Here is a 22,835-nt window from a genome sequence, read left to right on the forward strand (position 1 = left end):
CTTGATGCTCTTAGCAGGGGGCTGATTATACACTGAAGAAATAGAAACACGTTTCAGTGTATTGCAGTCAGTTTACTTAACCACGTGAGCTTTTGACATAATTTCTTTACTCTGTATGAAATAGACAAATCTTACCCGACTCCTTTTCTATTTTCGACAACTTGTAGCCGAGCAGTGTTTGAATGACAGCAGATGTAGTGTGTGAATGACATAAGAGCAGTGCCCCAATTTTTCAGTTTTAAGAATTTCCTTCAACGTAGGGGATTGCAAACATGATATAAGCTGAAAAGGTTTTCGCCATGAGGATGTGGAAAATTGTGCCACAAATAAATCAACACAGAGATAAGTACGAATCTGAAGGAAGGTTCGGTGGCCCTGAAGTGCAAATCATAACGGCAGGTCAGAAAACACAAAGGAAAATCAGAAAACAAGACGGCAATTCAGAAAACAGTACGATAAATCAGAAAACACTACAGCAAATTAGAAAACACTACGGCAATTCAGAAAACACTACGGCAATTCAGAAAACACTACGGCAATTCAGAAAACACTACGGCAAATTAGAAAACACTACGATAAATCAGAAAACACTACAGCAAATCTGAAAACACTACGGCAATTCAGAAAACACTACGGCAATTCAGAAAACACTACGGCAATTCAGAAAACACTACGGCAATTCAGAAAACACTACGATAAATCAGAAAACACTACGGCAATTCAGAAAACACTACGATAAATCAGAAAACACTACGGCAATTCAGAAAACACTACGATAAATCAGAAAACACTACGGCAATTCAGAAACATGTAAGCCATAAGTACGAATCTGAAGGAAGGTTCGGTGGCCCTGAAGTGCAAATCATAACGGCAAGTCAGAAAACACAAAGGAAAATCAGAAAACAAGACGGCAATTCAGAGAACAGTACGATAAATCAGAAAACACTACAGCAAATCAGAAAACACTACGGCAATTCAGAAACATGTAAGCCATGTCCCTCCGGATCATAAGATAGACCAGTCCAATCAGTTACGAGTCATGTCCCCCGAGGGTACCTACTTCTTCCGGTTTGGTTAATGTCGTAGTGTTTTCTGATTTGCCATTGTGTTTTCGGTTGTGATTTGCACTTCAGGGCCACCGTAGGAAGGTTTCAAAGAAGCACTAACCTGTCTTTGAACACAACATGTTGATGTGATGATGTGCAGAAGCAAAAACCTGTGTGTGTGTGTGTGTGTGTGTGTGTGTACAGAGCAATTTGTGACTGTTCTGTGCTAAGACATGTCCTGTCAGGATGCAAATACAGCTGGTGGGATAAACGTGTATTCATGTGCTCAGAATCAGCCAATGAGATTAACAAAGAGAAAAATAATGAAACTGAAGCTTCCAGCTGGATTAAAGTTAACAACATAACAACACCAGAAAATGGATGTTTTTGAGCTCAGGATGCAGCAGTGAGGGGGCATCAGAGAGCTTGTGTTTGTGTGTGTGTGTGTGTGTGCGTGTGTGTGTTCCAGCAATATTATCCAAACAAGGCTGAGCTGAGCTGACGGGAGGCTGGAATTGGATTTGAAAATTAGGGACAAATAAAGTTTGTTTAAAGATGAGGTGCACACAAGACACAACTCCAGCCAACAGAGTTCAATCTAAAAATGAGTAATTTGGTGGTTGCTAAGGTTTCTGGTCTCTGTGCTCACCTTGCACTCTGAAAGTAACCATTTTCCTGCATTCATTTGGCAAAAAGGTTAATCAAAGAAGTTAGGATGCAGCAGTGGTTGTTGAAGGTCAAATTATTGTGACAGGCACACGTGGGGGTCCTCATTTCGGTAAATTCAGAAGCTCTCTTTACATTGAGAGTCCACTGCAGATCTGTAATAAAGCTCTGCTGTCACTCCCAATATGTGCTTTTACAATCAACCCAAGCGGCAACCTCCGGTCTAAAAATATGAGTCCAATGCAGAAGTGCAAAAGTGTTCATCAAGAATCCGCTTGAGGCTGGCTCTGGAAGTACCGGAAATCACATACACATTTTGGGAAAAAGACGATCTTTACTGCAGAAATAAACATGTTTACAGCCTGGTACAAAAGACGAGTGTAGTCTGGATAGCTCATTTCTCGATCAGCCCACACTGTGAGGGGGGTGAATTTTTTTCTAACGCAGCAATTTCAAAGATATTGAGATTACGAGTCTTCCACACTGAACACTGTAGCTGTTGGCTAGGAGGCTCAAAGCCCGCCTCTTTACGTCACAATCACTCGACAGCAGCAATATGGCTGCTGCCGACGATTGACCTCAAAACAGCGTTTCAGAAACAGATGGGTGACATCACAGATACTACGTCCATATTTTATAGTCTATGGTTCAATCCCAGCCTTAGTCTGCTTTGCTGTCCAAGTGTGAGATTTCACTTTGTTATAATGTTTAGAAGCCTCATTTAAATGCACTCAAACTCAGGCACAGCACTGCTCCATCTTGTTGACTCTGATGGTTACACTGATGCCTTTTTGCCTCTGCTGCTACCTCAGATGCCAGCTCATCTTTGGGACAGTCTTTCCCAACCATTGTGCCTCTGTGGCATTTGCATCGACAGTGTGGCATAAAAGAGGCCTAACAGTTGTAATGTAAATGAGGCTGCAGTGTGTCTCCAATCAAATCATGTTATTTTGAGCTTATCCCAAGTTTTTTTTAAATTACATATCGTGGTGGTACATGCACCAGTCAGTGAAAAAAAAGCAGGACTTTGGAGTGAATGGGTTGGATTGCCATGTCTTGGTGCTTTGGTTCCATCTTTCAAGGTTATTTGCTGTGCCATGTGTTCCCTTTCTGTTCCCATGTTCCATCTTATTTGTAAGTGTCTGAGCATCTTCTGCATCCCTCTAGCTCTCATCTTTCTCCCAACTCCATTCTCTGTAAACCACAAGCTAAACCTAGTATTTTTCAAGGAGACATCTGTTTGAAAAAGTAGCACCAGGACAATCTGAAGTACCTTCATACAACCTTCAGTCCTAACCAAATGTTTAAACCTTCTTTCCTCTTGGAAAAGAACTGAATAGCTTCAGTAATGGCAGACCACTTCAATCTGCTATTTTTCCATCTTCTGGCCAAATCTCAGATAGAAAACATCAAGACGTCTTCATACAAACATGTTCAGCTAACCTAGGTGAAGGAGAGGGTTTACAGGGAAAGTCGGAATTCTGTCATTTGGAGCTGAAAGGAGAAAAATGAAGGATGAGTCTTGTTGCAGGGATAAAAGAGGAATAGAAGGTGCCTGTCAATGGAGAAAATGGATGGAGACTGATGAAAGAGAGGAAAAAGTCAGGAAGAAAGAGGCTTAAGGGTGCCTTTCAGGGAAGAAGGGTTAATAGAAAACTGTTAGCCAGAGATACAGCAGAAGAGAGTGGATGATGGGAGGAATGTAGAGAAGATGAATAAAGGGAAGAGGAGCGGTGTTGACAGCAGGAGAGAGACAGGGAAAATTATTGAAGGATGAAGAAAGAAAGGAAGGGGATCAGTTAACCTCTCCTGAAGGAAAACCAAGAGACAAAAAAGTCTGAAGTGCGTGCGTGCGTGCGTGCGTGCGTGCGTGCGTGCGTGCGTGCGTGCGTGCGTGCGTGCGTGCGTGTGTGTGGCGTGTGTGTGTGTGTGTTTCTGTGCATATATGTATGGCTATCTATGGTTGCAGGTGGTAAGCCCTATTGCGAGCCTTGGCTTGTCTTCTAACAATGATCTGATAACAGAGCCACTCTATTCAGCACCAATCTACCAATCTGCTCCTGAACATGCACTCACACAAACACACACACACACACACACACACACACACACACACACACACACACACACACACACACACACATACATACACAAACACAAACACACACACGCTGTCATCAATATATCCAGAATACTGTAACTTTCTACATTGATTATAGCTATTGAGAATGTGAATTCACCAGTTCTGAAATTAAATGTATGATTTTATTCTTCCATGTTCATCTCTATAAATCACTATTGTTGTCTGTTTGTTATTTCCAACCACAAAAATGTTCATTTTAAACCATTAAAGTGCTTTGGTGACTGGTGAAAAGAAATATTGACATACGCCTGTGTTATGAATACCATATACCCATATATATATTGCCCACACAAACACACCCCTGTGTACAGCTCACATCTATCTGTCTCTTTATGTCTCTCTCCTTCCATCCCACCTCTCCTTCACATCCATCATCTCCAAGGCGACCACCCTGTGAATGCACAGGCCATAGAGAGATGAGCTGTTCTTTCTCTTGTCCCTCCCTCCAATCTTCTCCCAACAGCCCCCCCCTCTCTCTCTCTCTCTCTCTCTCTCTCTATCTCCCTACCTCCCTCACTCCCTCTTTCTCTCTTAAATCTATCTAAAACTCCATCAGCATCCAGCTAAACATGTCACCAGTGATGCTACACTCCACTGCCCACTTTCTATGTAGGATGTGATCGATTTGTCTGTCTGAACCACCATGGGTCTTCATTTGGGTGGAAACAAGGTGTTGGGTTAAATTAGGCCAGAGGGACACACTCAATTTAAGACAAGGCTGATCCCCTGTTTCCTCATAATCATATTATGTGATATATTATCTGCTTGATCTCACTCACATATGTCTCAGTGGCCTTGAGATTATGAATACAAATATGTTAAACAAATGGAGCGGCAGGGACTTTGCACCTTTGACCACTGAGCACAGGTAGCTTCAAATGGTGAAACTGAACTCCACTCAAAATCAACCTGTCATGTGTCAAATACTGGCTCCCGTTGACCTAATAGTTTGGAAGTAGACCCATCCAACTGTTTAAGTCTCAATACTGATAATACCTGAGCTTTGGTATCAGCCAATACTGATTCTGATCCGATTTGCGACCGTTACCAGTATTAAATAAATGCAACGATATCAAAATCTCACGGTACGATATCATCACGGTATTAAGGCCACAGTATGGTATTACTGCGGTATTGTCAAAAAATAAGATGACTTCGAAAAAATGTCATAGTGTGGAAAATTAAGTGCCAGGAATGATAAGGATAAACACACTTACTGTAAATGAACACAAACATAATGCTCAAATGCTCTAATCATATTTATTACTACCAACAGGTATTTTCAAGTGCAAAGAACAGTGCAGGCACATCCAGTGTTTCAAGTAACAAGCAAATAAAAAAAACCTTTCAGTTGAGTGTCTTTAAACTGACAATGTAAACATCCAGTGTAACAACTGGAAAACAATAATGTTCAGTTTAGTGTCTCTCAACTTTTAACTGACAATGTAAACATGTGTTTTAAAAAGAATAAAAATCATTTTGAAATGCCTCACAAATTGATGTTTGGCCTTGCTTGCTTCTTGGTTTCACATCAGGAATCTTTTCCCGGTGCTGATTCATCAAGTGCCTTCTCATATTACTTGTATTCCCCGACTTGTAGTCGATCGCGGTCGAACAGTTTTTTTGCATTTCCGTCATGTTTTTTCCTCAATCATTTTTGTTTACTGCAAAACCAAAATGCGTCCATACTTCTGATTTAAACTTCGCAGGAGGTTCCACTAGTTTAGGTTTTCCGCTCCGCTCCTCCTCTGTGCTTTCCGTCATCTCTTCCTGCCCTACGCAGGGGATCATGGGAAATGATGTTTGCGTCTCAGACTGGCCCACTCAATGGCGCCAGAAAAAAACTACACTAGCGGGAGTATTCCGAGTTCCTGTGTGATACCGTCACACCACGGCATTATTTTGAGAATTTTGAAACCGAGATACCACGATATTTACAATACCGTTACATCCCTTTTAAATACACATCCTAAACACCTAAATGTGAGGATAAGACAGGGAAATATGTTTAGGCAACATCAGGCTTTTCTAACTTTGTGTTTTAGCTTCACTTTTGGGAAGCTGTCATGTCGTCTATCTTTTTATACAGTGGTATAATCAATCATTGCCACCAACGGACTAACTTACTAAAAGACGAGACCAACCAACATACGGACGGACTAATTGAATAATTGGATGTACCTGTATTTGTAACCAGATACCTGACCGACTGACTTAGAGACTCCCTCAACTGACTGCCTGATTAACTGTCTGGCTGTCTTACGGACTGTAATCAGTGAAAGTCTGTGTGTTTATAAAGCAGCCTCAGCCTCGACCACTCTGTAAGCGTCTGATTGACAGTCCTGCCTGGCAACTGTCTCTGTTCCTCCAGAGAGAGGCAGAGAACTGAGTGCTGTTAGCACTGAGCACAGAAGACAGTTATTGATTTTCTACTGGTCTATTATTTTTGTTTTCACAGAGAAAAGGCAAGTGAGCTAGGCAAGTGTGTTTCTGTATGTGACTGCGTGTGTGTATGTGAGCGTCCTCCTATATTTGATGCAGATGCGTTTACATATAGAAGGTCTGCGGTCTCTGTGTTTGTCATTAGCTTATGACTGGGAATGTGTGAACATATCCAGCATGTGCACACACTGTTGCTTCAACGCTGCAGCCGTTCAAAGTTGATTCCTGGCCAGCAAACACAACGATCCATCTTCCCTTTACGCTGCTCACTAATTGGATGGAAACTGGCAGGTGGAAGAAAACATGTCTTCGCGAGTCTGTATTTTGTGCTCACTTGTCTGTGAATCTGTGTGTGCTTTAAATCCGCTCACAACGGACTCTTCTCAATCCTAGCAAGTCAGTCTTCACAGAGTGAAGTTTTGGTTTTTAACTTTTTTGCAGTGCCAAAATTGGTTCTAGTTTTTGTGGATAGGTGGAGCAGGCGTTATGTGAAGCACAAAAACTATCATATTGTTATATTCTTAACCTCACTGTGATATTAATGCTATACACTGTGCAGAAGGGATATGGATAAGTCAGTTGTAAGGTATGCAGTTGCCCAATTATAATCATGGCAACTGTTACTGTATACCAGTTTTAATCAAACTTAAGACATGATGGTTTTCAATTTTGCCTTAATCAACAAAAACTGATTTAATCTCTGTCTCATTTTTAGACTGCATTTTAAATTTCAATGGCTTTCTATGGTCTTCAAACATTCTAAGTTCTGGAGGCTATATCTGTTGCCATCTCTGCTGTTTATGGTTGCAGGCTTAGTTCTCAAAAATTGCAGTTTAAGTTGAAACGCATTATTTAAAAGGATGTTAAGAAGCAATTGATTTAAATTCCGATCAGCTGACTAGTCTAAAGGTGAGAAAACAACCAAATTGATATTCAACATGGCTAAAAACGGGATTACAGCGTCTAAGTAAAAACAGTATCAAATTGGTTTACTGAGGTTAACGTCCACATGCCTGTGCTGGTTACGTATTGCACCAGGTGGCACGTTTTATAACCAGACACAGCTTACATGCAACTTAATCTCCATTTTGTAGATCAAAATACGAACTTAATTTCTGCTTTTAACCGTTCCCAAATCTTACAACTATTATTGCGTGATTCTAAGATTGGGTACTGGACTCTACAGGAGTTGTAACCCAACCCTTACCTGGAGCTCCATAGGTTACAATGGTGGCTGTGGCTCAGTGGGTAGTCGGTCGTCTTACAATCAGAAAGTTGGCCGTTTGATCCCAGCTTCGGCAGTGACATGTAGAAGTGTCCTTGAGCAAGACACTGAACCCCAAATTGCTCCCGCTGTTGTCAGTAGTGTGTGAATGTGTAGAAATGAGAGATCAGCTAATACTGATGGTTCCTTACATTAGCAGCCTCTACCATCAGTGAGTGAATGGGTATGAATGTGGGAATGTGTAGTAGTATGTAAAAGCGCTTTGAGTGGTCAGACAGACTAGAAAAGCGCTATATGAGTACAAGTCCATTTACCATTTACCATTTACAGTGTGGGATCTCACGGATGCAACATTACTTTTATTAAAAGTGTAAATGGTTAATTTGTCCCTTAACTAGTCTGTTACACAGGACAAATAGTCTTTATTTCAGCATAGATATATTTTTCAGCCATTACCTGATATATTTTGTTTTAGTGTATTATTTCGTTAGAAATATGTTTGAATATTTTGCATATTTTAAATTCAGCAAAATTAATATAACATTCTGCTACTTTACAACTATGGGATTTACAAACACAATAACCACTGCTACACCAGAATGATCCTGTACTTGCAGAGAAAGCATTCAGCTGACATTATTGAGCTGAACTAAATATCAGAAGTTCTCAGTATCACACAGTGCAATAAACAGCAGCCCAAACTACAGCCTCCAAATGATCATAAAGTTGAATCTGCACCTCTTTAAACGTGTTCAATAAAAACGGAGTGTTATTACCTTCATGAAGGTAGGATTTATTGCTAGGCTGTTCAATTAAACTAAATTAGCTTTATTTTGGAATACCTAATAAACAGGGAACTTAGTGTACATCTTTAATTCATTGTAAACCTTGAGCCTGAAAATCTGGCTGCCCTCACCGCCCTGAGTGCCCTGCACAAAAAGCTTTCCCAGTCTCTAAATTATCCAAATGTGGATGGCGGCAGTCCAAAATTGGACCTGGGGCACCAAATTGAACCGTGTGTACTGTGGGAGGTGCAAAGGGTCAGTTTGAATTTCAGGAACTTCTTCATACACTATGCATGAGGCACAATGTCCCACCACACTGCTGTATATGAATGTAGCAATACCTACACACCCTGCTGCCACAAACTCACACATTGCATCCACCTGCACACCTTAATGCAAGCTTAAACTCCTGCACACACAAACAGAGCCACTTCCACACAAATACAGCTTTTTCATGCACATATGCAGACACACATTGTCCCCTTTATATCTCAGGACGTGAGTGGAACAGTAAAGCTAAATCCCCTTGTCACATTTGCCGCTCATCTCCAATTCAATGGCACAGGCTGCGATGCCCTCGGATACACTTGGCAAGAGAACAACTAACCTGCCCGCCAGCATATCTGTCTGCCAGGCGAACACCGAAGGGTAGTTAGCATGCCAACTAGCCCACCCGACGGCCACAAGCTAATGCTTCAGGAACACTCAGTCGCCCTGTGTCTTTTCAAAGGACTCTGTTTGTATCTGTGCTGACACTAAAGGTGTTATACCCTATAGCAGACTGACTTTCTAAGCCACAACCAGCTATGAGTGCTTTATACATAACATAAAAACAGAGATATCTGAATAGTCTCTTTTTAAAACCCTCCTGAGGAGATTTTAGCTGGTTATGAAACACAATGAGTGAGTGGGAATCTCCAGGGGACTAGCTATAATTGTTTTGTTGTAAAATTTAAAACTAATGCCTTTTTCTTTGAAAAAAATCACACACAAAAAATAGTGCTTGACAATCATAGCCAGGTTGTGTATGTAAGCCTGTTCATATTTGATGTTTAAACTTATATTGAGAGTCTATCTAAAAAACTGAGGGTGAAGTTGGGTGTATTTTATAGAAACAGACGCTGTTTTTAGTTTGCTGCTTGTTAAAATCTCATTCTATCAACCTTTGTATCTGTAATTGACAATGGTGATGTACTTTATATGCATGCTTCCTCAGCCTCTTTGAAAATGTTTGACTCAGTGTACCATGCTGCATTGCGGTTTGTTTCTGGTTTAGGTTTCAGCACACATCACTGTATCTTGTATGAGAAGGTAGGCTTGTCTTCCTTACACAACAGAAGAATGGAACATTTGTATTATTTTCTTTATAAGGCCATACTACAGGAGCTGCCATCTTATGTATGCTCTTCATTGACTCTTAAAGTTGTCAGTGGCTGTCATCTTCAGTCCCATGGACAATTTATTTTTGTCATTCCTCGGACTCGCTCTGTCTTTGGTAAAAGTGCTTTTAATGTCTTTGCTCCCTCATCTTGGTTTTAGCTTCAGGGTCACCTGAAACTGGATTGTTTAATTCGATTGGAGGATTTTAAAACTAGAATAAAGGATGATCTGATCAGCTTGTGCACATGTTTTAGAGCTTAACACTGCTAATTTATAAATCTATGTAATGGTTACTTGTTACTAATTGTTTTGTCCTGTTCTATTTGTGAAACTTTTTATGCTGCTGTCTTGGCCAGGACTCCCTTGTAAAATAGACTTTGTATCTCAATGGGACTATTCCTGGAAATATAGAGTTTAAATAAAAAAATAATAATAATTAAGCTACTGCCTTCACTAAAACCTCTGCCATATGAGCGCTAGTGTCAGTCATGTGTATCATATTAATTTGTAGCACAAAGGAATGTATTTCTTTGTCATTGTTAATAAAATGGACAGTAATTGTCACGTAGGATTCTGTGGTCTGTTCCGTGAGGTCCACCAGGCTCGAGTACATCCTCCACCTCTCCTATCACCTCAGCAGAAAGGTTTTTTTTCTCTCTTTATTCTTTTTGGTGTTCAAAGTGACCAGTGGATCTCTCTGCTTCTTTTCACCACTGTCCAACATCCTGCTGTCTTCTCCTGGTATTATGCAGCTGTCAGCTTCTTCTTTAGCCAAATAACTATCTTCTACATTCCCCTCCTTTATGTCATTAACACCATGCTGAGAAGACATGCAACAGTGACATTGTCAGTCAAATTGGCTGGAGAACCTATGTAGAGCACCATATGTATTCAATAAGGACATTGCCCTATTAGTGTTTAGTCCCGCCCTAACAGTGGTATTCACTGTGATGCCTCTTTGTGACCTAAAAGAGTATACAAGATTGTCTAATCCCTTATTGTCATTTGGTGTCAGACCAGATGACTGACCGCTCTCTTGGAGTACAACCCTTTTTTCTACTTTTCTCACAGCAATAATACACTTTACCGCATTTCATCAGAATACACTTGGCTCTAACACACTGCCATTTCAAGGCAGAATATTCACGCCCCCGTTACACCTCATCTGGAATGTGTTACACATTGAGGCATAATGGTGGGTCATAGTCATTCCACCTTTGTTCTTCCCTTAGAGGCAGTAACAGAAGAGGGATAGGGTGAAGACGTTGGTGATGTGTAGCTTCGAAGCCTGCGGGGTGGAACATCACTGTGTGTGTGTGTGCATATGTGAGCGTGGTGCTCCTGCTGTGTGTTTACAAACCGTGCATCCCCAACGCTGTGATGTGAAGTGAAATCATATACTGGGACACCAACATCCCACAAGAGCTTTTGTCTCTCTGTTGAACCTGCAGTGTTCTATTGCAAAAACAAGTGATCTTTACATGATTATTGTAACTTTGTTGTGAAACAGAGTGGGTTAACTATTATCTGATAAATGTTCTCTGTTCTGTGTTTTGGTGTAAATCCCCCAGCCAGTATGAAAAGAATGAACCCAGTTTGAATCTTAGTTCTCCACAGTTTCTTGGGAACGATGAACTTTTGCTTAATTGGATTGCTTTCATTAACATTTAGTGTGAAACATTGAATGCTAAATGCTGTAGCCATGGGTACTGCAGGTAATAATATGACTTATCTGATCACTGCGCTGGCTACCTGTATCTATTAGAACTGATTTAAAAGTCCTTTTACTTATCTACAGGGCCTTACATAATTTATCACCTTCATATATTATTGACTACCTTTCATTTTATGTCCTAATGTGAACTCTCAGATCATCCACTGCCTTTCTTTTCAAGTTTCTAAAGTGTCCCATAAGAAATCTGCTGAGGCTGCGTCAGATTTTATGCCTGGGACTGTGGAACTCTAAGAACAGCAAACTCCTTTGTACTTATTAAGAGCCTGTCTTTTAGTTTCATCTTAAACCTCATGTTTTATTGATCATATTTATTGTTTTACAATCAAACTTCAGACTTTAGACCCCTCTTATTCACAGACACACACTTGCTGCTCCCTATCTCTTCTGCCGTCACTGTGTTAAGGTTTGCGAAGAATTAAAAAAATGAAATGAGGTTCTTTCTACTCTTTCTTCCCTCCATCCAGTGGGACTGCATCTCCTTTCCTCTTAGTTTACAGTCTTCCTCATGAGCAGTCTGCCTTGCCTGTTACTGTCACCTCAGCGCTGAGTGTTGGTGCTATGGCAACAGGGCAGAATCCCGATAAGCAAGCAAAGGGCAGTTACAATCTCTGGGATTATATAACGTGAAATGAAGTATTGGAAAAAAGAGAAAGCTACTGAAAAGCTCTGAAATGACTCAGACACTGCTGCTCCTACAGAGCAGTTTTACTGCCTTGCTCAAAAGTTGATGTTTATAGTTTTGTGGAGTGAAGCACTTCCATTAAAAAAATCTGGTCAGGTTATGACTGTGGTCAAAATAGCTTATGTGTAGATAATATGCAGTTATTAGGTTACTATGATCCACTGTGTTACAACTTGAACATGTATGTATGGATGCAACCATTAGAGATTTTGGTGATACGATTATTGTGAGAGAAATAATCACGGTTTCACTACTGTTCCAATTAATGGAGCGCCGCCTGCACGCTAGTTCAGGCAGACAACTCGAGCCGCGCTCATCATACTGACAAGTCACCACCTCTCCATCAGCTGATCTCAACATCCTCATTCGGCGGTCTATTTAAACGTCAAGCCTTCCTGTCTCTGCCTCTGCTTGCAGTGCTCTGCTGTTCTGCTCAGTGCTGTGTGAAGTTTGTCCCCACCTCCTCCCCGGCTTCCACCTGCGGGCTCCGAGGGGGGTTAGTCCTATCTCATTGCTCCTAATGTCTGCTTTAAATAATCTACGAAGAGTAATGAAGTTCGGAGCCCACACGCCAAACACAATACTGTATGCTGCAATAAACTTATTAAGTAAACGTGAGTTGTCTGACTGAACTAAGCGTTATGTTTTATTTTCGAAGATGCACTCCGTGGAATGTTTATTTAGTCCCTTTGTCTTCTTTTGCTGTTTTGGCGGCACCTTTTCAGCTGCACTGGACAGATTTTAATGAAGCGCCGCCAACACGTTGTTTTAATGTTGCAGTTAAAACTGAAAACAGTGTTCTTCATGAAAACACATCTGACTCTGACGGGATCTACGGCGGTACGGAAATGGGCGGAGGACGCTGCCTCGCACTTTTAAATGACAGAGAAACTCTGGTGTCACTCATTTTTCGTTTACAAGTTGCGCCAAACATAATGTACCGGCCCCTTTTTGACAGAGATATTAGAAAAACTCGGTGTAGTGGAGCCTTCACGATTAGATTCACAGTGACACTTTTAAGCGCGGTTAATAGTGAAACCGGTTTATCCCGACATCCCTACATGTATGTGCGTGTTTGTTTTTCAGTTTATTTCCTTCTTTTGAAAACTGTAAATAATAAAATCCATCAACTCAGGTGTTGCTCAAGCTGACGTTAATGCCATGGTCCATTTAAATCAAATTGGCTTGGCTTTGTTAGAGTAACACATGACCCTGTGTTATTCAGAATCATTGCCATCAGTCAAAGAGAGAGCCCACAGCATGAGAAACTATCGCTTCTCTTTGTGTGATCTGCACAGACCCATGATACCCTGTTAACATGATTATCAAGGCTTTTGTGAAAAGGTGTAAAAGTAAAGCTACTCCTTTGATGGGATCTGTGTTTGGTAGAACGATTTTATTTATACTGATTTATTATTTACTATGATTTAACAAGGCTACATCTTAGTGAGAAAGCTACAAAGCAATCCAATCAATACAACCTGTAAGCAAGCACCATGTTATTATCTGATGATATCCCATAATGCATTCTGCCTTTGTGATTTTCCCCTTAGGTTCTGTTAATGTAAATTATATAATTTGACGCTTTCTCCTCTTCTCCATCCCCCTCTTCCCTCTCTGCCCCTCTTTTTTTTCCAGAGTTCACAGACGAATCACGGCTGAGAAACCAAAGAAAGCAGAAGAAGAAGTGAAGAAGCAGAGACGTCATATCCATTTTTTTTCTTGCCTCTTTCTGTTCTTCTTCAATATATATCCCTCTTTTATTTTTCCACCATCACTGATAACCCCTTCCTGTTTTCCCCTTGCTGTCCTCTTGTTTTGAGTGTATTATCTTGACATGTCAGTCCAGAGTTTATGATGTGTTGATTTATTGTCAAGTTGCACCGGCACACCCTTGCCGTCGCTGAAATAAATCCCAGTGATCCGGTGGTGATGAGACTGCAGGTTTTGTGTCTTATGTGTGTGTGTGTGTGTGTGTGTGTGTGTGTGTGTGTGTGTATATGTGTGTGTGCAGTGCAGTGGCGGGTGGCTGTCTCTTGTCACGGCATGCTAATAACGCTTCCACTACTGAAAATGGGGTCGTGTGCACCCTTCTGACAAAGCAGTGAGGCCCAGGGGTTTGATTGTGCCGTGCTTATGGTTTCATTAAGAGAGAAAGGAAACGAGGCAAAAGGAAATGAGGGATAAATGAAGTGCAGGAGAGATGAAGAGTGAAGTGTGCATTAATAAATATGCGTTTGAGTGTGTGTGTGTGTGTGTGTGTGTGTGTGTGTGTGTGTGCGTGTGTGTGTGCGTGTGTGTGTGTGTGTGTGGCAATGTTTTTTTCCCCACTACACTGAAACTGGGTACGTACATGCCATCAGTTAAAGATGCTTGCGTGAATAAATGCAGACCTTAAGAACACACCAGGACACATACAGGACAGGCCACATATTGTCCCTGCTAGTTGGTTTCCATGGTGACAGCCAGGGTTGGTGCTAGCAGCAAGGTGTGGTGGAACCTTCCAGATAACCCTGAAGGTCAGCGTGCAGAGCTACAGCTCACAGCACCACTCCGTACTCACGCACTTAACCTCCTCTGTGTGTGTGTGTGTGTGTGTGTGTGTGTGTGTGTGTGTGTGTGTGTGTGTGTGTGTGTGTGTCTGAGAAAGAGGGCCTCAGTTAAAATGCATCTCTACTTATATATATGGACATGGTTGGCCACCCACAGAATGACAGAGGCTTGTTATCTCGCGCACACACACACATAAACACATAAACACATACACATTGCACTTAGACACACACACAGAGTATTAACGGCAGTGTAATATTCCTGTATACTTGTTAGCAGATATAAATGCACATTCACATGAATGCTGGTCGATGTGAGTGTAGTAGAGTGTATCTGTTTATGATGGCTGTGAGGAGTGATCTATTGATCACAGTTTGACTCCCGCCTGCCACCATAGTATCGATTACGACATAACAAGCGAAGCCCCACTGACTAATCCATACAATAAACTCTCTATTATAAAAATGTAGTAAAGTGAAATACTGAGACCAATGAGATGGATTTAGGAGTGTGTGAATTTAGTAGTTATAGTATAAGAACACAGAGTTTTTATAAAATGATTGACAAAACACATTATAGGATTAAATAAAAACAAGAAAGAATAAGAAATAACTTGATAAATTATTTACCAGCCAAAGAGGAATAAGCTACAAACTTAAGTTTATTACACTGACCCCTTTCCATGACATTTACTGTTGGACAACCCGTTATCTCCTAAGTAAGGGATAATGCTCTGTGGTGAAATAAAATCTTGACACTGTGAGACAAGACACTGACACAAAGCACACTTTGCGTTACCCCACTTGAAGAAGCCATTTTAAATTAAGTTGAGCATTTTTACCTGGTGAGTTTTGGGCCGGGCCAGTAATTATAAAGGGCAGGAGGCACAGGTGTCAGCACAGTTTTTCTTTGTTTGGGTTAGTTGGAGCGTCATGATGAATGTTTCTTGAACGTGACCTAATTTGAACTTGTTTTTTGTGGAAGAATTTGGAAAACCAAAAGGACTGGTGGAAGTTTTGACTCTTGTAATAAACAGAGAATGAATGAATGAACCTGTGAGTAGACTGATTATTTTTATGAATGACAGTGGACACGCGTCAGAACTAAAGAGCAGCTCCAACTAGCCATGTGACATTTTTAAACTGAATCAAGAAACCTGCCACTTCACAGCTTATTACCTGGCTACCAACTAGATAGATAACAAGTTGAAACTTGGTATTGATCTAAAGAGGATTTTTATAAATTTTAAAAAATATGTATTATACAGCAGAGATGTAGTCCCTCAGACTCGGTGGTTGTAATACTTCCATGGCAGTGGTGAACTTATAAGCCTACATGAGAAAAAAAAAATGTGTTTTTCATTTATCTTTCCTACCAGATGCAGAAAGTAACAGCAGCACCTATATAAGCAACTATCTCAACCAGTCCCGTAACACTACCAAAGCTCACATAGTGTTGCAGTTTGTTCAATGTCTCTTTTACTCAGCTCCTTATGTGTTAATTGTTCTTTGCTACTGCTGTTTTCCTACTTCTCGTCTTATTTTGATCAGCTGTTAACCACCAATCTACAGTTCTCCTATTACATTAGGAGCAATATTTGAAATATCCTCCATGTTGTTTACCGCTGCTATTGGAAAGCTGTGTCTTTACCACATTGTCATCAGGAAGAGGTGAAATCATAAGGAATATGCTTGTTGTGCCGTAATTCCTTTCAGTGGGTCGATTTCATATGAAGTGTATGATCAAGTTGTCCCTGGTGTCAACTTTTCAATTCAGAATTAATAACTGTTTAAGGGTTTAGATCAATCAGATTCAAGTATTTAACACAGTTGGGTAACAAGCAGGAAAGCTGGATATTAAGCTTAGGTTACACCATGACAAAACAAAGTTTGATCCTGTCACACACACACACACACACACACACACACACACACACACACACACACATACACAAAGTCACTGTGAGAAAGACCATACAAGGAGGCAGAGGCAGGAGATTGCAAAAACCCACTCGGTGAGCGTTTATTTTCAGTGCACAATTCACACCAACAATAAAACACCAGGTACACAGCCACATGCACAGGACAGAACAACCCCCACAAGAGACAAAGAACCCGCTTAAATACCCTCCCAATTGGGTGCTACACAGTAGAGGGGTGCTACACATACAAATGCTCTAAAACTCACCCTAAACACCAAAACACATGTTAAGATGATTTATCCCCCAGTTTTATTTATGTCCTCATTCCCTTACAGTACATTTACACAATCTAAACAATCTAAAAAGAACATAAAACAAACTAACCCTTAGGCACGAACCACCCCCAATACCTATCTTCTGTTGGAACCCTACCCACACGATAAAGTGGCTGCTGTTTCCCCCGGGGACTCTTTTGCGCGTGCTCCCTGGGAGTGGAGACAGAGCGGTACAGGTAAGTTTCGAGCCACTTGTTAGAAAGACCTGCTGAGTGGTCAAGACCATACAATGAGGTAGAGGCAGAAGATTGCAAAAACCCACTCGTTGGGCATTTCTTTTTAGTGCACAATTCACACCAACAATAAAACACCAGGTACATAGCCACATGCACAGGACAGTTACGATGTTAGAGGTATTTAGCTGTGTAATTGATAAAAATGTATGATTGGCTCGAAACCTACCTTACTTGCAAGACACCATCTATGCCACTGGGAGCAATTCAGAGTTCCGTGCCTTGTTTAAGCACACCGAGATATGTGGACTGCCGGAGCTGTGCCCCAACCACTGAGATGCCGATGGAGAGACGACCGACTCTACGACTGAGCCACAGCTGCCCCAAAACAAAACTGGAGTCCCAGAAAAATTCAGAGGAATCAAGTAAAAGCAGAAAACGCCACCAAGAGTTTCAATCTATCATAAATGATATAATAAATACTTATGGTCATACTCAAAGACTATAAAAGAATGGACAGCACAAGAGCTATTCTGAGTGAAGCCATAACTTTTAGAGCTCACCCTAGTGACTGGCAAGCTTTAATTACTCATGCGATGTCAAAAGAAGTTTGACTGACAGATCTGTTGACAAATGTGGGCTCTTTATATTTTTTAACTGGATTATAAGAGTAGAGGAAGAAGGTTGAGAGAGATCATAGTGAAAACAAGAGTCACAACGACGAGAGTCTGCTTCAAGTCAACACAAGAATCTGTTCTGCCACCTGAGGGATCTTTGATGGTTTATCGGTAAGTTAAATGTTTGTCATGGTTTGCAGGAGGTGTGTAACGTCAGTCCTGTGGTTCTACCATTATTTTAATTCAAAAATTAAAGTACACATCTTTTATGAACACTACGCTCTCAACATGCAGGCCTTCTGGTCGTACCTTAAATCTCTAAAATTAGTATGGGAGGTAGAACCTTCAGTTATCAGGCCCCTCTCCTTTGGAAACATCTACCAGTCAGGGTCCGGGAGGCAGACACCCTCTCTAGTTTTAAGATTTGGCTTAAAACTTTCCTTTTTGATAAAGCTTATAGTTAGAGCTGGCGCAGGCTTGGACCAGCTCTTAGTTATGCTGCTATAGGCCTAGACTGCCGGGGGGAACTGGCGCACTGACACACTGGGATCCTATCTCACCCCCGTCCTCCCAACCCCCCCATAACTTACTTTAACTCTCCCTGGCCCATTAAAAGTTACTAACCATAGACCTTTCTGGAGTCCCTGAGCCATTGTGTCGTAGGTACCTCTGAGCTGCCGTAGGCATCCTCCTGCTGCGGAAGTTCTGGACTCCAGCTGATACGGACGTGCTGGACTCCAGCGGCAACAGCCTCTACTACTCGTTTCATCACTGTCACCTCTCTCTTACTCTCCTCTATCTCTCTTTCAAGACCCAACTCGGTCGAGGCATGGTTGCAGTCTTACCCTGTCTTGAAGTTGGGTCTCTGTTCATAATTTGACATAGAGTACGGTCTAGACCTCCTATGTTTGTAAAAGCATCTTGAGATAACGTTTGTTGTGATTTGGTGCTATACAAATAAAGATTGATTGATTGATTGATGTCTTGTCACATCTCTTTCAAAAGAGTTTGGTAGATACATATGTCTTCTTTTCATTTGTTGTATATATATTCCCCTGAGTGCATTCCAGCTTTCTAGTTTCAAACAACCTGTGAATTCACTTATATAGTAACTTTTTTGTAATTATATTTGTGTAGTCCAAGATGAACTCAACTATAGAACTTTGCATTCATCAGTCTGTCAGTCAAGTTTTCTTGAGTGTGAGTCAGTGAACTCCTCCAACTATAAACTCAGCCTCCTCTCAAGGATTAGATGGCTCTGACCCCAGCAGACATGATGCACATATTACCTATATTAAAGACAGCACTATATAAAGGCGACTCTCATATCCCCTCTCTCTCCCTGACATTTCTTTACAAATACCAGCCTCTATTCACTCTGTTATTGCCTTCTCCCATTCAGCAATTCTCTGATTAAACAAGCTCCTGAAAAGCCCCGGCACCGCTATCTGCCATTTGGCTTTTATTAGAAACCCACCCCCTTTAATTAAATCTGCGGAATTACAGAAATATCAGGGATATTTCACCAATATATCGGATAAGAGAGCACAATGGGTGGAAATAATGGAAGACTGGGCTTTATGAGATGTTTTGAATGCGGTTTGGCGGTAAAATGAGATAAACACAATCTTGATGGAGGGGATGATGTTTATGTTTTTCTTTTTCAAAGGAAGCTGTAGTTTGTCGGCTCTGAATGGGTCTCATCACTGAAGGCGCCTCACAGTTAAGACTCTTGCCGCCTGTACTTTTACTTTAGATTTTTGTCATAGAATTTCATCACATTTATTTTTCACTCCCTCCTACCTCCCACTCCTCCGTCTCTATTTCAACCCCTGCACCTCCAGTGCCATGCCTTTTCCTTTTCCCGCCTTATTATTGTGAAAGATTGGGGGATTGAGGTTGCTGTGGTAACCGGCCTGGCTTTGATTGGGAAAGACAGCTGCATGGTGCGAGGTTAGAAGATTTCTGCTCACGCCTCACAATGCGCCACTATTGATTTCCAGTCTTTGGCAATTACTGGGTCCAGTTGACTACAATGAGGAGCAGAAAATGTGCATGACGTAGACGGGTATGTGTGTGTGTGTGTGTGTGTGTGTGTGTGTGTGTGTGTGTGTGTGTGTGTGTGTGTGTGTGTGTGTGTGTGTGTGTGTGTAATGTAATGTAATGTAATGCTCACTGCAGCAAACATACAGTAATTGTTGTGCTTTTTTTCCCAGCAGTTTAAGTGCAGGTGTTTGACTGAAAAGCGGTTCTTTGAGTTGCTGCCAGATTTTTTAACCTCTCCGAATTCCTTCAGCTCCTGCAGACGAGTTTGACAGTCAGACATGCAGCCTAATGTACAGTATATGTTTTAACAGCTCTGCTCTGTCTCCTTTGTTCAGCTCTTGAAATGCTGTTTGTCGGCTGTTCTCTCTCATGGAGCTAAAAAGGTGTCTGCAAATGAGAGGCGGTGTCAGGCGTTGACAAACTAGTGCCCTTTGTAAAGACTTAATGGGGATCAATTCAAGTAAAGTTAGACACTTGTAGAATTCATTCAGCCATATAAAAACGTGAACATATACACCTCTGCCTGAGTCTTTCACCTCACACCTCTCTCTCTCTCTCTCTCTCTCTCTCTCTCTCCCTTACTCTTTCCCTCCCTACTTTTCGTCTTCCCTTTTTCAGCCAACTTGGCATCACATATGTGAGAAGTCGACAGCGAGCCTAATTGGAGTGTGTGTGCCTCCATCAATGACAATCCCCATGTCTGTTTCTGCACGCAGCACACACTCTCACATGGAGCTCGCTAGCTAATTGAATAGTCTTTTATTAAACTGCGTTAATGTGAACTAGAACTGGCTGCTGGTGAATTGAATTAGACCCCCCACTACAATCACTGACTATACACATAAACACTCGCAGCTTGGTGAAGCAGTTGGATGGATGGAAGCTCAGTGTGGAGGGAAAGGAGGAGGAGGAGGACAAAACTGGAAAAGTGTTAGAGGTGGGAGCTTTGTTACATTTGTGTTCATGTTTGTAGATGATGTATCAACGTTTCGTGTCCATTCATTACAAGATTAGATCAGGGTGAGTATAAGTCAATAATTAAAGAGTCAGTTCAACCAAAACGGTCATTTTCTTCACCCCCTGTGGACAAAGTCAGTCAATCAATCAATCTTTATTTGTATAGCGTCAAATCACAACAAACATTATTTCAAGACGCTTGTACAAACAGAGCAGGTCTAGACCACTCTGTGTCAAATTATGAACAGAGACCCAACACGTAGGCAAGGTAAGACTCAGTCTGATCCCACCTTAATCCACCATGAGCATTGCACCCCACAGCATTTAGCTAGTTACAGTGGCAAGGAAAAACTTCCTTTTAACAGGCAGAAACCTCAGGCAGAACCAGACTCATGTTAGACAGCCATCCTGCCTCGACCGAGTTGGGTCTTGAAAGAGGGATAGAGGAGAGTAAGAGAGAGAGGTGATAGTGATGAGACGAGTAGTAGAAGCTGTTGCCGCTGGAGTCCAGCACGTCCGTAGCAGGAGGATTCCTACGGCAGCTCAGAAGGACCTACGAGACAAGGGAGCTCAGGGACTCCAGAAAGGTCTATGGTTAGTAACTTTAATGGGACAGGCAGAGTTAAGCCTGATTTATGCTTCTGCATCGAATCGACGACGTAGCCTACGCCACTGGTCCGCGTAGCTCCCGTACCTACGCAGAGGCCTACCCACGTAGCTGACGTGCACCTCCTCCAAAATGTAACTACGCATAGAATCGATGCGGGCTGCAAGCTCTGTGATTGGTCCGCTCGGCGGCATTGTGTTTCCCGCATTTATATCACTTGCGGGATCCCGGACATCGGCCACACATCGGCCGTGTATTTCATCTCCTCCTCTCTATTCTTCATGAAATCATGTCTGTATGATAAACAGCAACATGTATCAGCTGTACATTAACATATCGCACTCTGAATCGCTGTGTAAAAGTAAACAGAGATTGTAGCGGGGCCGGAAGCAGGCGACCGGCTATCAGAGAGACCACAATGCCCTCAAGCATTTCGGCGGAGAAATGCTGCACGACATGGACACAACGACGCACAAGTATGTAGTGCTCATGTCCGCGTCAGCCCCTGCTGCGTAGGGGAGACGCAGAAGTTCCCCTGGCAGTCTAAACCTATAGCAGCATAACTAAGAGCTGGTCCAAGCCTGAGCCAGCTCTAACTATAAGCTTTATCAAAAGGAAAGTTTTAAACCTAATCTAGAGGGGCCTGATAACTGAAGGTTCTACTTCCAATACTAATTTTAGAGATTTTAGGTAAGACCAGCAGGCCTGCATTTTGGGAGCGTAGCGTTCTTGGGGGAGTAAAAGGGCACTATGAGCTCTTTAAGATACGAGGGTGCCTGATTTTTAAGGGCTTTGTAGGTTAGAAGAAGGATTTTAAATTATATTCTAGATTTTATGGGGAGCCAGTGTAGAGAAGCTAAAAGTGATGCCTCTTAAGTCTTTGCTGATCATGTCCTGTACATGTGTAAGTTCTGTTTCCTAACAAAAACGAAACTCATCCTGCTTTCTTTTCACGGTCAAATATATTACTCATTGTGAATATTTGCTGTCGAATATTTAAGATAGGGGTTTTTTTTCACCATGTTGTAAATCGTCTCATCTTCCACCTACCCCCCATGTAGCAGCTACATTAAAAAGTATGACACGGAAATAGTCAATCTTTTTGAAGATGGTCTTGTTTGCTTCTGTAGATCATAAAGAGGCCACACTGTTCATTTCAGTCTGTTTCATAACCAGCTAAGAATTCCTCACAGGAGCTTTAAACTAGCCTAACTCTGCTCTTCAAACTGCAAAAATACCTGCTGTATTATCAAAATACAAACACTAAAACTGCAGGGTACTTACACCATTTCTGAATCACATATTTCTGAATACACTCTCTAAATGTCAGATTGGCATTTCAACACTTTACCAGATTCAACAGATCTAACATATTATAGTTTAATGCTTTGCCACACCGGAGTGTGTGATGTCACCATAGGCATAATGTCTCCAACAGCTGCAAGTCAAATTTCACATAGCTTTAATTTAAGCTCTTAAAAGAAAAGCCAGATTATGTTAGACTTGAATAAAAGTACCGCTG

General features: G+C 41.6%; 1 protein-coding gene across 1 annotated transcript in view; it reads left to right on the forward strand.

Annotated features, from left to right (window-relative positions):
- The window catches only part of LOC117812413 (MICOS complex subunit mic25a-like), a 94,029-nt gene extending 79,982 nt beyond the window's left edge, over positions 1-14,047 (forward strand). The window contains exon 8 of the mRNA XM_034683159.1: positions 13,743-14,047. Within this exon, the coding sequence (XP_034539050.1) occupies positions 13,743-13,766 (24 nt within the window). The 3' untranslated portion in view covers positions 13,767-14,047. The remainder of the gene's footprint in view (positions 1-13,742) is intronic.
- The last annotated feature ends 8,788 nt before the right edge of the window (positions 14,048-22,835 follow it).

The sequence above is a fragment of the Notolabrus celidotus genome, chromosome 1 (assembly GCF_009762535.1).
Source record: "Notolabrus celidotus isolate fNotCel1 chromosome 1, fNotCel1.pri, whole genome shotgun sequence".
Classification (NCBI taxonomy): domain Eukaryota; kingdom Metazoa; phylum Chordata; class Actinopteri; order Labriformes; family Labridae; genus Notolabrus; species Notolabrus celidotus.